At 44.3% G+C, this 14,988-nt stretch overlaps 1 protein-coding gene across 1 annotated transcript in view; it reads left to right on the top strand.

Moving 5' to 3' along the window:
• Positions 1 to 14,988, top strand: part of LOC142776639 (uncharacterized) — a 70,900-nt gene that overhangs the window by 15,970 nt on the left and 39,942 nt on the right. The window contains exon 2 of the mRNA XM_075880619.1: positions 5,275 to 5,473. Within this exon, the coding sequence (XP_075736734.1) occupies positions 5,275 to 5,473 (199 nt within the window). The remainder of the gene's footprint in view (positions 1 to 5,274; positions 5,474 to 14,988) is intronic.

Here is a 14,988-nt window from a genome sequence, read left to right as displayed (position 1 = left end):
ACTATTGTTTGCTGTTAAAATATAGCTATAATTTTCAATGTTTCCAGGTAGCTAAAAAAGGCAGTGCCCTTCATTCATCCCTCACATATCCCTCACCACAGGCTGAATGAATATATGAAAAAAAAATGGGGAAATGCTAAGACATACAAGGCACCCATCTTGAACTACATAACTTCCCAAGAGCCCCGCCGCGGTGGTCTAGTGGCTAAGGTACTCGGCTGCTGACCCGCAGGTCGCGGGTTCGATTCCCGGCTGCGGCGGCTGCATTTCCCATGGAGGCGGAAATGTTGTAGGCCCGTGTACTCAGATTTGGGTGCACGTTAAAGAAACCCAGCTGGTCAAAATTTCCGGAGCCCTTCACTACGGCGTCTCTCATAATCAAATGGTGGTTTCGGGACGTAAACTCCACAAATCAATCAATAACTTCCCAAGAAAGCTGCCAGCATCTGCAACAATCTCCGGTAACCTGAATCCTTAAAGCTAATGGCTGCGATTCAGCAATACATATTAAACATTTGATGAGACGGATTTCCGAAGTTGAATAATTGTTTCAATGCCAACAGCTTGGAAACATGCAGTCTATATTCATGAATCTCAATCTATATTCATGATTCTCAGACCTTGTCCACTTTAACATTTTCATAGTAACACGCGCATACCTTATATATGCATGCCATGATGTATAACAATATTGCATGTTTTGAGCGAATAATAATTTATTCGCTTCTGTAAACACCCTAGATCCCTTCAACATACATAGCGCATGTCTAGAGAATTTACTTAAGCTTGTCATCTGATCTAAAGACAAAACAGCATGCGGACCACAAATAAAGGCAAATAAAAACGTGACGATTTGGCCCCCGCACAAGAGCCATATTCACAAGTGAAAAAATTGTACTTTTATTCGTGGCCAATGTGTAGTTTTTCAAGTTTTTCATGTGTGTATCTCAACAGACGGGTTTAAGCATCAGAAAATTTCAATGAAGGTGGTGGTCTAAACTGTTCTTATTGTTCGCACACGTAAAAGTGTTTAGCTAAGTTGGAACATCAAGGTTGGGCGAGGAGCATACAATATTTAATAAACCACAACAAAATAATGAAGTCCAAGCATAGCGAAAACAAGCTCAATAAAATAAAATCAAATGCGCTCAACAGCATGAACTAATGATCGAATTAGGGCTCGCACAGTTAAGGTACAGCAATTTGGCCACAATTAGCCATAAAAAATTTGTTCGAAATTACAGTTTAAATTTAAGGAATTGCTCAAAGTTCATAGGTTGTGGCCACATCAGGCTACTTTTGTTGCCGCTGTATACCGTAAGGTCAGATTTGACTAAACGGGCTCCATAAACACCTAAACGTAAGTGAAAGCTTTGCGAGAACTACCTAAGACAGGGCAACATGCTGCATGCCAACGTGGGTAACACGGTAGTTCAAAGATGCGTGCCGGCGCGGATGCATACGGTGGCATACGTTCGGCTACCCGCAAGAATTATATCATAGCAGCTCAAAATAGGACGTATAACATACAAAATGGTCTCAGTCAAGTTCACTCTTATAGCACACAATATTAACAGCTATGCAAACCAAATCCCCAAATAACAGATCCAAGCATTCGCGCCCTAGATGTGATCAACACTTACAGCTAACAAACGCTGTCTTCACCCAACAAATATTTACCCGAAATGTTGATTAACGGCAAGCAAAGCTCTCTTCCAACACCACTGCCGCAGGAGGCGGCCGCCGCCACAATTCTGCTCAAATCTGCCGCCGACTTCCCTCTGCGAACACACTCGCTCTCTCCTTCACACATCGAAGCATGCTTCAATCGAAAGAACGAGCTCGCCCGCGCTCAACTTTCCACAAATTTGCCTTCGCCCTGATGAAATGACACACACAAACAGGTTCGATACGTTAAAAATCTCACTTTATAGTCCACATGTTACGAAAAACATAGCAGGGCATCGTTATCACACTCTTGTTGTTAACGAAACGCTGATAGCTGAAATGTGGTACATATCTGGCGAGTGCTCTACTATACGACGCCACACATCCTCGCTTGAGTAAAGCTCACCTTCGTAATAAGCATCACTGGAAGAACACAAAGCAAGAACACAGAGCGCAAACAAACCTCAAAAAGAAAGGAAAATCGATGCAAAACCGACACCCTGCGAGGCGCCCGATGAGCTGGCAGCATGTCCGGCACGTCCGAACAAGTCTCATGGTTACAGCCCCGCAGACGTACACTGCATTTGCCCACTAAAATGTTTTGGTAATGCAAATAAGTATGAAATTTATATGTAAATTTTTAATACATAAATACGCAAAGCGCAAAATATTTTTACTTCTGCGAAAAAAAACATAATACTAAAAACCTGAGCGCGCAATATTCGAAACGTTTGCAGGTATAACGCTATTTGAAACAAATGGACAACAGCGGTAATAATCACCACAAAACTCTCATGTGTTTTGGATTAAAAAGAAATGCAAATATTAGTTCAGACATATACAGGCGAGATTTTGTTGCAATGATTGATGGTGCTTATGCATAGGCGTGCACATCATGCGGGGGAAGGGGTCGACCCCTGATCACTAAAGAGAGGGCAAAGTGAAGCGCTATACATAGAGAAATAGGGAAAAAGCATTGTGACCCGAAGGGGTTTGCGGTGCCCCCTCCTGATCACCTCATACTTGCCTATCGCCCCCTTAAGGGCTATGAAACTGAATAGATAGCAAATAAAAATTTTATGCCGTGGGACGCGGCGTCGCACAATATTACCAACGGTTTCGACTGGTGGACCGGTCTTCGTCAGGGTAGATCGGTCCGGCCCTGACGAAGACCGGTTCACCAGTTGAAACCGTTGGTAGTAAAATAAAGACAACCACTAAGTTAGGTTTCTTCTCTTCCCAAGTACGTTTGGTCTATTGAAAAACTTCTTCAATATATATATTTATATATATATATATATATATATATATATATATATATATATATATATATATGTGTGTGTGTGTGTGTGTGTGTGTGTGTGTGTGTGTGTGTGTGTGTGTGTGTGTGTGTGTGTGTGTGTGTGTGTGTGTGTGTGTGTGTGTGTGTGTGTGTGTGCTATATTACGGCTTTCGGACATGCAACCGAAAAATTGTTATTGCAATTATAGATGCACACACTTCATCTTTTCCACTAACACCCTCACAATTGGGATAATAACACTCTTATGCTACCCTTCTCTTGTAGTCTACCAGCAGATAAAAGGGTGTAAATTCAGGAAACAACCTTTTTTTTACTTAAAAAGGTATAAAATTTTACTGTGTACTGCAGGCTGACGAAAGTATAGAAAAACTAAGTTGTTCTCATGAATTGAAATATCTACCATGGCGTCAAACAGCCAAGCTTATGGTACTTTCAATTGTGGCCACCAGCATAAGCGCCGGCTGGGCGCTTCCAACGGAGCTAACCATGAAAGCCACGCTTCAACAGGGCTTCTGTTGCAGATGACATTCCATTCTAAACTTGACGTCAACGTGCTCACTCAGCGCTTCATGGAGCCCTGGGCAGTAGCCACTCCTTTCTTCAAAAAGAAAATAAGCGAAAATTAGTTTTGCCACAAAGACACAACGGTGATTATGATAGCAACAAGCAAAAAACTGTAATGCTATACGGCGTTAAGATGGTAGATAATACCCGTGACACACGGGCAAAGGTAAAGTGCCTCGAAGTAAACGACTTTTGTCGCCAAAAGGGTTCCTTTGCAGAAAGGAGTCACGCCGATGACACACGACAGCGGACTCCTCCTTCAGGTGGTTCTCCAGAAGAATGCCTCCGGAAAAAATGGCGGTATTTGTGGAAGGTAAAAGGTTGCAAATATCTACAAAAAAGTGCATATACGTGCGTCACGTCCAGAAATAAGAGAGCGTAAAAACTATTTCTGATATCGTCTGAAAGCTTGTAATGTGCAAACTCCAATTTTTTTACTCTATTTTTACGATTTAACCAATATTCAGGCTTATGTCTCAAATATACAAGATTGTCTTTTTAACTCATCAGGGATTTCCTTCTTGCACTGATAAGCATTTGTTTTGTAGATTTTTAATGTCACAATATTAAAGAATCGTGCTCATAAAACATAAATGTGCCGGTAAAGCGATATTATGCAGCAGCAGCAGCAGCAGCTGCTGCTGCTGCTGCTGCTGCTGTTGCTGGAAATGAGACGATATGTGAAGTTTACTGTGCGAAAACGACCATATGATTATGAGAGATGCCATAGTGGAGGGCTCCAGAAATTTTGACAACCTGTGGTTCTTCAAGGTTCACTCAAATCTGAGCACACGGGCGTTTACAGTTTTACGCCTCCGTAGAAAAGGCGGCCGCTGCAAATCGTGGTTTGCTGTTCTTGTTTTTTCCGTGCTTTTTCATGGCTGAGACAGTGACGGCGGGCAGCGTTTTATTGTGAATCTGCTATAAATCAGCGGAGAGACACATTTAGACGAGTTTTTCTTAAGGAGCACAGAGATTCGCTTCCGCATCACAAGAGCGATCATGCGCACACAAGAAAATAGAATGCCAACAAAGGTCAGCCATAACTGAGTGTACAACCGACGGGCTCCTTACGCGCTTCTTAAGGGGCAGTTTTGTGCGATGCGCATAGGACCAGGATCCTGCTGTGTATTGGCAGCACAGAACAACCGCCGCTGCCAACACTAATATGGCGGCATTAGTGACGTGATGCTGGCGTTTGAGAGTATAGCGAGAATATTAACCTTCTCTTTTAAACAAATCGTGGTACTGCTGAAAATCGACACGTTTTCTGAGCTCCAGAAATACTAGGGCACCGCATTGTTGCGACATGTCTAGTTCTATGATCAATTATGCACACTGCACGAGAGAGTATACTCCCTTCATGCCCAAAAATGAACGCAGATCTTCTTTTTCGAAAAGAATATTTGCCGGAAAGTAATTGATGCTTTTTCGTGTGCCACTGCGGCTGCACGTCTTTGCGGAAGATGTCCCTTTGTCCAAACGACTTTAGAGCGCCTGTGTGTCAAGGCTATAACTCTCTTGGATGGGATCTTTTTTTAACACCGCAACTTGCCAGCGGTAAAAAATACGGCCGTTTCAGTGAGAGATGATTTTTTAGCACGAGAATGTTTTAGTCACGGTAGTTCCGTCAAATAGATGAGATTTTAAAATATATATTTACAGATTACTCTCAATATAAAAGGCAGCTCGCCTTGAAACTGCCTAAACCAGCGTGCTGCCTTTATTCTTTATCGCAGTTCAAGCGAGTATGGTAGCTCGGTCACATCTCTTGAAGGCACTCGGCGCACTGGATGCCGTGCGGAGGCTTCGCGAGGAGAGTCTCCGCACCGCCGTCGCCACCGCCAAGGGTTCAAGTCGTGGTGGCGGGCGCACCGTGACAACGTGGTGGTGGCTGCGCTCGGTATGTTCATCATCGGTTGCGTTGCGGCAACTGCGGTGAGTGGTAACAGAATATTATACAGAATACACAGTGAGAGCAGACATTCACTGTTCTAATTCACGAACCAAGAACACGGCCTTTATAATCTGTATTCACATGTTAGTTATTTTAACGTGTTCGTATACTAACGTACAAACGAAAGCATTCAGGTTCAGCAAGCTAAACACAATTCAGCTCTCAGTATTAAGTAAACCGAAGATTGCTTGCTCTGATAATGGCTCTATGTGTTGAACTTCTGTGGGCATATTTAGAGATGCTCTCAACTAGGCGCTAAATGCAGAAATCTTGTCGTTCTTCTTTACTGCTGCCATTCAACAACTACACTTTCTAGACGTAGATGCCGCACCACATTTAACAGAAATTATTACTACGAACAAGTATTTCACAAAACGTCTTCGTCTACACTAGCGCAGTTCTCGGAAGTGCCCCGAGCGGTGCCTCCACCCCTCATGGCTATTGCAAACCGAGGAGAAAAAAGCAATAATCAATGGGTTGTAGCTTGCTTCATGCAGTGGAAAATTTTCGCCAAATGTACTTGTACAAGAAACAGCAGCGTATTTTAATATTTTTATCACTGCATATCCACGAAGTGAATGCTGATGACATAGAGAAGCAGTGCGTATCTGATTATGAATAGTGGCCTTCAATTTCGTTCTTGTTAGCCTTTTGTTCTGTCATAAGCTTTGATGGATGGGCGGTTGAATGTCATTTCTATTACGGTGGCGTGGCCTTTTATTGTGTTTGTTCTAGTTAATAGCTTTTTAATAACCTTTTGTTGTTCACAGATGTTTCGGTTTGTTTCCAAATTGTAGGCGTTGCCACTTTGTCGCTTTTATGATGTACCCTCCTATTAGATGTGAAGCAGGTTTTGACTAGACTGCGTAACGCTGTCCTTCCATACTAACGTGCCGCCCGCCGCAGGTGTCGGTGCGCTGCCAAGTAGGTCACAGCGTTGCTGGGCGTTGGCGTGACGCTTCCCTCGCAGTGCGTGCTGACGTCACCCTTTCCCTCGTCTGTCGCGCACTCACCGCGGCCCACGCACTTGTCGCCTCATCCGTTCGCCTGCAATACTTGCCGTGACCGCCGCTCTTTACACCGCTGTTCCCTTCGGGGAGATGGTCCAAGTTTTCGTATTTGTTAAGAGTGTTTTATTTTGTTCTTCACACTTTGCTCTAATATGCATTTTTGATATGTTTTTAAGGCACAACATAGCCGAGCTAGTAGCACACAGCAATAAAAAAAACTCACAGCGTACATGACAGGACTTAGTCACTTTAATGGCGACAGAGAATTGGAGAAAAACAAAAAAAATGCGTGTTTTGTGGGTCAGCTCTTTCACTTCTTGTTACTCTTCATTCCGGAATTCTTAAAGGGACACTAAAGTCAAATAACAAATAATGTCAAAAAGAAAGCTCAATGTACGACATCTAAAACGACAACTTTATCAATTACAGTGCCCTACTAACCGAGAAATTAATGTAAATGCGCAAGAACACAAGCGCGGCAGTTGGACATTTTCAAAATGATGCCGCTGTCATCACTAGTAATCGATGTTACTGCACTAAATAAAAAACCTTCCGTACATCAAGTGGCGCAATAAAATATGATTGTTCGTTTCTGTTTGATTCACGAAAAAAAAAAGAACTGCCGGACGTTACTATGGGGAATGACGCGAGGGGTTAAAAGATTCCATTATCGCGTGGTTACAAAGGACAGCTAGGGCCGTCTAGTAGAGTGCTGTTGAAACAAAAACCGTCTGCAGTCTCGAAGCCAATGGCGGGAAATTGATCAATGGCCGTTGTTGCTGCTGTGCCTCACTGTCCTTTCGGTCGGCTGCTATGAGCGCACTAAAGCCGGGCAACTTTGTGCCCGGCAAGTCGGTCCGGCTTTTCCACTTTATAAAGCAGGTAATTTGAAGTGCGCTAATCCAATGCGGACCACTAAAAGTTGATTTTATTTGGAAGTAGGACCTTTCTTAGCACAAAAGTAACACTACGATGTTTCTGGACCGCTATTTCAACAATCAACTTTGACCCAATACTTGTCTTTATTGTCCCTTTAAATGTAGGTGTTTGCGGTATTGTCTACTTTTATTTCGGTTGTTTAGGAAATGCGCGTGACGTGCGCTTTGTAGAAGGCATTATACATAAATTTTTCGCGCATGTTCTTCGACTAGTGACTTCGATGAGCCTCGACAAAGAGAGTTTTCGTGCGACGCTAAGGTCCTTTGCTCCTAGATTCTCTATGCTTATATTGCTAGTGTCATATTATAAAGAATTCTGCTGCTGAAGGCCCGACATCTAAATCACAGCCTCCAATTATTATTCGAGTTCTCGTGCCGAATTTCTTAGTCTTCCTCTTTTTTGAGGTTCTCGCTGCTGCCCGTCCGCAATTATCATTAACATATTCTCGAAGGTGCGCAGTGATCACTCAGAAACCTCTTCTTGCAGACTTGAGTCTAGCTGCCAGCACGCTTAACTCGAAAGCCCTACCACGTGGCCTCGACCCGCTTCGACTGACGCCAGTGTCGCCAAACGATGGAGCCGGTATGTTTGCGTAGCGAATGATTGCACTAATAATTTCTATTTCACTTCTCCTATACCGGTGGGTGGAATACACTAGCATGGCAAGTTCGTTTTTGCTACGTTTACTCGTGGCTACGCTTTCACGAGTGCGCATGAAATTCCTCGTGGTGCTCCGCCACGGTGGTCTAGTGGCTAAGGTACTCGGCTGCTGACCCGCAGGTCGCGGGTTCGATTCCCGGCTTCGGCGGCTGCATTTCCGATGGAGGCGGAAATGTTGTAGGCCCGTGTACTCAGATTTGGGTGCACGTTAAAAAACCCCAGGTGGTCAAAATTTCCGGAGTCCTCCACACCGGCGTCTCTCATAATCAAATGGTGGTTTTGGGACGTTAAACCCCACAAATCAATCAATTCCTCGTGGTATTTTTTATCTCGGCGTCAGCAGTCGCACATATGATTTAGTGCCGAGATGAGCGTATGGCAACGAATTTCGTGTGCACGCATGAGAACGCCACGCTTAGTGAATCACAGCAATAAAGAACCCCTAGTAAGTGAATGGTTTCGAAACACTGGTCAGGCAGAAGTGAAGTAGGAACTTAACAGTGAAATCGACCAACGTACCATCTGTCTTTAGCTGCAGCAAATATATTTCGTCCATGATTTGGCGACACTGGCATGATCAAATGGACGCCTCCTCTGTTTTATGAATGCCAGCCACATGCGCCCGACTAAGCCATTCACCACCCTTGTATCTGCCCATTTTTTGCTCTCGCCCATCGCCTAACCTTCGCATGCGCTTTGGCGGTCATGGGGTAGAGAACCCCTCATGCAGTGCTTCACGACTGAAATAATATGAAGTATTTTTTTGTTTAGTTGTGTACAGATTCGTTGGGTGCGTCTTGCATTCCTCGTGGTAACAATATTGGTGGTCACGCTGGCTCTGTAAAAAGTCTGGTGCTTTCAGATAGAGTGTCGTCGTTCATGGTGCTATGCGGCGAATCAATGGCGAAGTTTCACTCCAACGCTACTACATGGGCTCCTCTGTGATGCAGCGGTGGCGATGCTTCAAGTGACAAAGAAGAAGCACAATGAAACGAATCTGAGAGACCTAACATATTGGAGTAGGAAACATGTCTATCGCATCGCGAAAACGCTCGAAAAAACGTGCGACGCAAGCAGCGCTAGCGATCTTGTAGCATGACATCATGACCCTTCTCTGAACCACCAGGGACCTATGGTTTCTTTTGAGAAGCGTGTTTACACTGGCATTGAAGTAAATAAATGAGACGGTGGCCAAATCACAATGGCCGTGAAGCTTGAAACGAAAAGTGGTGTAAAAACCCCTGTCACAAACATCGCCTACCCTACGATTGAAGCGCGCCTAGGTAATTAGGTGAGGCGTAGACAAACAATAAAGGCAAAATTTTTTTTCAAAATTTGTAATTTTAAATATGACAATAAAAAGGAGAAACTTACTTTGAAGTTTATCTCCTTTGGCCAAATGGTAGATTGTTTCACTTTTCGGTCAAGTGCCATAAATGGGGGCGTATGCAGGTAGTCTGCTAGATATTCAAAATGCATATATCGCGAAACTTGGAACGAAATGTTTCGAAAACCTATTGCCACTGGCATCAACGCCTACCAATGACCAAAGCGCGACTAGGTGAGGAGAGGGACAAACTAAAACAAAAACTCACTATATTTTTCAAATAGTCGTAATTTTATATATGCCAACATTACCAATATATTTACTCTACAGTATATCTAACACTTGGCTAAATGGTTGATTGCCTCATTTTTTGGTCTAATGTCTTAAGAGTGAGTGGGGCGGGAGGGGTGAATTTAGGCAATCATATATGATGTCTTGTGGGCTTGTACTAAAAGCTCGGCGCAATGGGGTTCAACGAGGCATTGCTCACTTTTGGCTGGTGGTTTCTTGCGTTTTGTCTGTACTTTATTTAGTTGCTTATGTGCTGTTCACTGGCAGGACATTTCAGAGCTTGACTAGCTCGCAGAATGTGTAGATAGCCGCTCCTGTGACTGACAACTGCCCTCGCTGCTTCATGGCTGGCATGCCCTCTGGTGATGGTGAATGTGACTCGCTAAGCAACGAGATGCTGTACTCTACGATTGCAAAAACATTATTCTCAAAACTGCTGCCTCACTGCGTTGGTTTTCCATGAGCGGGCAACATAAGTTTTTGAGCTATAATGCTTTGGTGCTGGTGAACAGTTGTGTCACAATTTGGTCTGTGAAGTTTTTCGCGTATATTGCAAGTACACTGTTAGACTAATAAAACAACATTGCTTTCTTAATCTTCCTTGTTGGTCTTCCCTTTCTCGCACGCACGCAAGTATTGAGCCATAAGGCGCAATAAAATCGCGTATTTATAACGACACGTAAAAGTTAGCAATTAACAAACTTTCAATTTTGCTTGACGTAGGACAATTGCACGACGTCGTTACCACTTCCGGCCTGGCATAATATTTTTATTTTAATTTTTTGTTTGCTGTTGTCTCTTTTATTCGTAGTAGGCGACGGTTTCAACGAGCGGCCAACTACTAGATACTTGGGCTTTTATGAAAGTTACGCCACCAGTCTACATTTACTTTGACACTGGCATCTGTCGAAGTGGGTCGAGCCCCCGAGGTGGAGTGTTCGAGTTAAGCGTGCTGGTGGCTGTGTACTTTCTGAATGGCCTTTTTAGTTTTTGTGTCCATAAAGTAATCGCACTGTAGAGATACACATAAAACAGTCATTTTTTGGGTGCACTAACACAATTACAGTCAGCTAGCGTAGCACTCAATGTGCGTTTTACTCACACGCATAATCACCAGCCCATAGCTGGCACTGTTAACGACCACGCCCTTTGTGGACGAGTTGAAGTAATGTCCAAAACGACCCCTTCTATCACGTCCGTAGTTCCGCTGTGCACTCATGATAGTGCACGTGGCGGGGAACGTCCTCTCTTGTAATTTTTTTTTGCATTCGGAAAGCGTAGATTATTGTAGGGAGCGTACGTCGTGTCCTTGGCAAAAGAAGTGTGATCAAGTCTGAGGTGAGATTTTATCAGGATTGCTGTCAATGCATACAATGTAGCTTCGCTGCTGATGACCACTTGAGCTTCAAATATCACAGTAGCGAGGCCCTCGGTGTTGAGATTGTTGCTCCCAACTGAACGTCAATCAAAATACGCTTTTCGCCAATTGGACGACGCGCTCTAACTTGTTTGCCCACCAATGAATTCTATTATTACCCAGGAACCTCTATTTCATGATTTGTTGCCTTCGGAAGACAATGGGTAGCCGCGCATCAGCGTCGAGGTTTGTACACACCAGTGGGACATCATTCTCTCAGAGATAAGCGGCTTGCACTTGCGGCGAAGCCTTAAATACAACACGAAGCATTTCAACGTGGAGCATTTTTTAGTCACACGACATCGCGCTTCGGCCTCGGCACCGTCCCCACCCCCACTGCGCATGCTTGGTTTATCTCGTGCCTCATCTTGTCTCCCTCGAACGCGGGTTATGTGTATGTAAGCGGTGGAACACGCGCTTGAAGAGACACGCTTTAAATTTACACTCCTTACCTTCACTTCTCCTTCATGTAATAAATAGCAACACTCAAGACTAAATAACCAATATGCATTCCCAGACCATACCATATTACGCAACATTTACGCGATAGCCCCAGCACTCTGCAATGCATTTACACGAGCTCCCCTTACCTCCCCCTCCCCCTTCGGGACAGGTGGGTGACAATTTTTTATGGGATCGCGGTGGATTACTGCGTATGAGCGCATGACTTCATACCGCAGACCCATTCAACGACTCTCTTACGGTGTCTCCACGACCAAACGCACCATCGTACAAACGGAAGTCGAAAAGATACTCGCTAAGAACATAATCGAACCATCTTCGAGTCCTTGGGCGTCGGCTGACATTCTTGTAATGAGAAAAACACCTGGAGATTCTGCGTCCACTATTGGAACCTAAACAAGATCACCATTAAAGACGTCTCTCTTTTGCAGACAATGGGCTACGCCTTTGATACTCTTCATGATGCGTGGCACTTTCATAGACCTCCGCTCAGGCATTTCGCGAACAGCTGTCGACGAAATTTATGAAAATTATCGGTAGAACACTAACTTTAACACACCAGGCAGGGTCTACAAGTGTCATGTACATATTTGTCATGCCCGATGGACTATGGATTGCGCCAGCAAGATTTGAACGTATGATGGACTCATCGCGGTTTACTGTGGTCCACATGCCTCTTTTACCTCGACGGGGATTTTCCCACCTACGTTCACAAGTCACCTGCAACGTTTGTCGGCAATATTGAACTTCTTTCGCACAGCAGGTCTGAAGCTCAACTCTTTAAAATGCCGCTTTGGCCACCAAGAGGTCACCGTGCTTGGGCACCTTGTTGACGCTGCGGGTAACCGACCGGACCCCGAAAAAATACGCGACGTTACGAACTTCCCCACTAGTTATGTTTGGGGCACGCGAAGGTTGGCCAATTGGTAAACGGCGCCCGCCGAAAATGGAAGTTAGTGAAAAGAAGCTGTGCAGGCGCGGACTAGGCAATTCGCCTCTACACGTGCTTTGGTTACCAAACCCCATAAGCTTTTGTTCACCACACCTTGTGCTGGTGAGTCACCTGCACGGTGGAAGCCTTCTCACGATGAGCCAGACTAAGAAATAAGTGGTCCCTGTCACGACACCACTCCCGACAAGATAATGTGGTGGCGTGCTGTTACAATACAGGTGGATAGACGGCAGCACCATGTGTATTAACTCCAGACAGCCGACCACCTGTCTAGCCAGGCTTGTTGTCGCACGAAATTATTTTCAAGCTGTACGTTGACAAAATGATGGAATTCTTTTGCCGATTTCTTGGAGGATGAGAATAGCTAAGTCTGGGAACCCAGAGGCGGACACGCGTCTCTGAGAACAGAAGAGTTGTTCACTGCATTGGTGCAGCATCGAGAAGGGGCTAGTCCCACTAGGCGGTCTCAGATGACACGGGAGGTATTTATTAGAGAAAATTAGAGAGGAGGGTAGCATGGAAGAGAAGGAGATCGGGAAGCGGGGGAAGAAGTCGTGCTTGGCGCCGACTTTGATCAAAGATTGATACTACATCTAGAAGTAGTGTCGATATGTTGAGTATACGAAGGTCTGGGCAAGTGACGTCGACGTTAATACAGTCCAGTTCTTAATGTGCGGTCGGTTTAGTTGCCGCCCCGATCTTTGTTGGTGAATAAGTGTCAGTGCGCAAATAATCGGAAGTTTGCCAGGAAGTGTGCAGCCCAGTCATTCAACGTGTCGTCGGGATCATCGGAACCGTCGGGATTACATCCATCATACCAATCTTAACTCCACTCCTCGTTCATGCAAAGACGTTCGCGCTCTGTTTGGTCTATGCTCTCATTTTTGCCGCTTTGTTAGAGTTTTGCAGCCATCGCGTAGCACCTCACCCGCCTTTGTAAACATGACAGGCCCATCACCTGACCAAGCATGTAGAATATACAATCTTCCTTTGCAGTAGTTCTGTGATTCGCTCTGGGTACTGTTTGTTGACGTATACTCTCAAACTACCGAGTCACACTGCTTAAGGAGTTCGAGCTTCTCTTTGAGCTTGCTCAATTGGGCTTGGCACCGGCGCTCAGCTAGCCTTCAGTTGTCGCTAGTGCAGGTATTCCTGGATACTTTGACATCAGTAGCACCTGCTAGCACTTGTGTGACTTGACGAGGCGCTCTTCGATTGCCTCAAATTCTGGTGAAGTCTTGTTTTTTTTTCTGAAGAGATGGCTTGACTACGAGGACATCGAGGAGATATCGCATCGCAGAATCATCGCTGTGAGGATTGGGGGTCGTGATGCAGCTCAGGAATCAAGCGGCAGTAGGTGAACTTTTTGATACTTTCATTTTCCTCTGATCGGTTAATCTGAACCTGGTTTTCACGGCCATGATACACCTGCACACGCAATCTATAATTTCACCTGCACACGCAATCTATCATTTCAATTTCGACCTGCCAACACACGTCGGAACCAAGGAAAACGCTGATTTTCTGTCGGTGTTATATGTCGGAATGAAAGTTGTCTGCAACGTCAGAGTTCTTGTCCCATAGCAGCTTTAAGACTTCACATCTGATTGGCGGGCCTGTAATCGTACACACATCACGTACCTCCAAGACGTGCAGCTGAGCCAGAAGCAGTGCACGGATACGTACACTTTGGACATCTTTGCGTCTTTCAGCGCTTTATAGACGCCAGTTCAGATTAAAGTGGCAGAATTAAAAAAAAAACTAAACGGCACTTTATGCTTTTCGTTTATAATTTTCTGTTTTCGATGCTGTTGGATATTTCAATGATTATTCAGTTTAGTACAGTTTTGATAATTCAACTATTACTTCGAGTCCAGTCAATTTCTCAAGTGAGATTTCACTGTAGCACAAAAAAAAGGATCATTGGGGCCCTAATGTCCTCTAAATATATAATGATTTAGCCAGTCAGAAGATTTATGTAAAAGATATGAACAGTTTTTTACACGAGATAGGCACCATCTATTGATTTTATAATTCTGTCTGTAACTTGACCCTGCAGTATGTGTACACTGTAGAAATATTTTTACTGAAAAGACCATTTCCGAAATCAGTACCGAGAAAGAATACTGAGCTGGGCTAATAGCCATCAAAGTGATATACGGAGCGTATATTTTTCTGGTAATTTGCTGAAAAATATCAGCACTGAAATAGGACGGTGTTTTCTGATGCCCCGTTTCTCTCTATAAGCCCAAATGCTGGTACCTTATCAATATTCATTCAGGCTGCAAACACACCTGTAACAAATATAGAATTCAAGATGTACCTAAATAAAGGTGGCAACATATCTGTTACAAGTTTAATTAAAATCAGTGCAAAAACATTGTGAGTTTCCGAGCCTGTGTTTTGCAAAATGGACGTGACTGAATGAACCTCGAACT

The sequence above is a fragment of the Rhipicephalus microplus genome, chromosome X, assembly GCF_043290135.1.
Source record: "Rhipicephalus microplus isolate Deutch F79 chromosome X, USDA_Rmic, whole genome shotgun sequence".
Taxonomy (NCBI): domain Eukaryota; kingdom Metazoa; phylum Arthropoda; class Arachnida; order Ixodida; family Ixodidae; genus Rhipicephalus; species Rhipicephalus microplus.
Note: the sequence above shows the minus strand (reverse complement) of the source record. Positions and strands in the feature narration are given on the sequence as shown.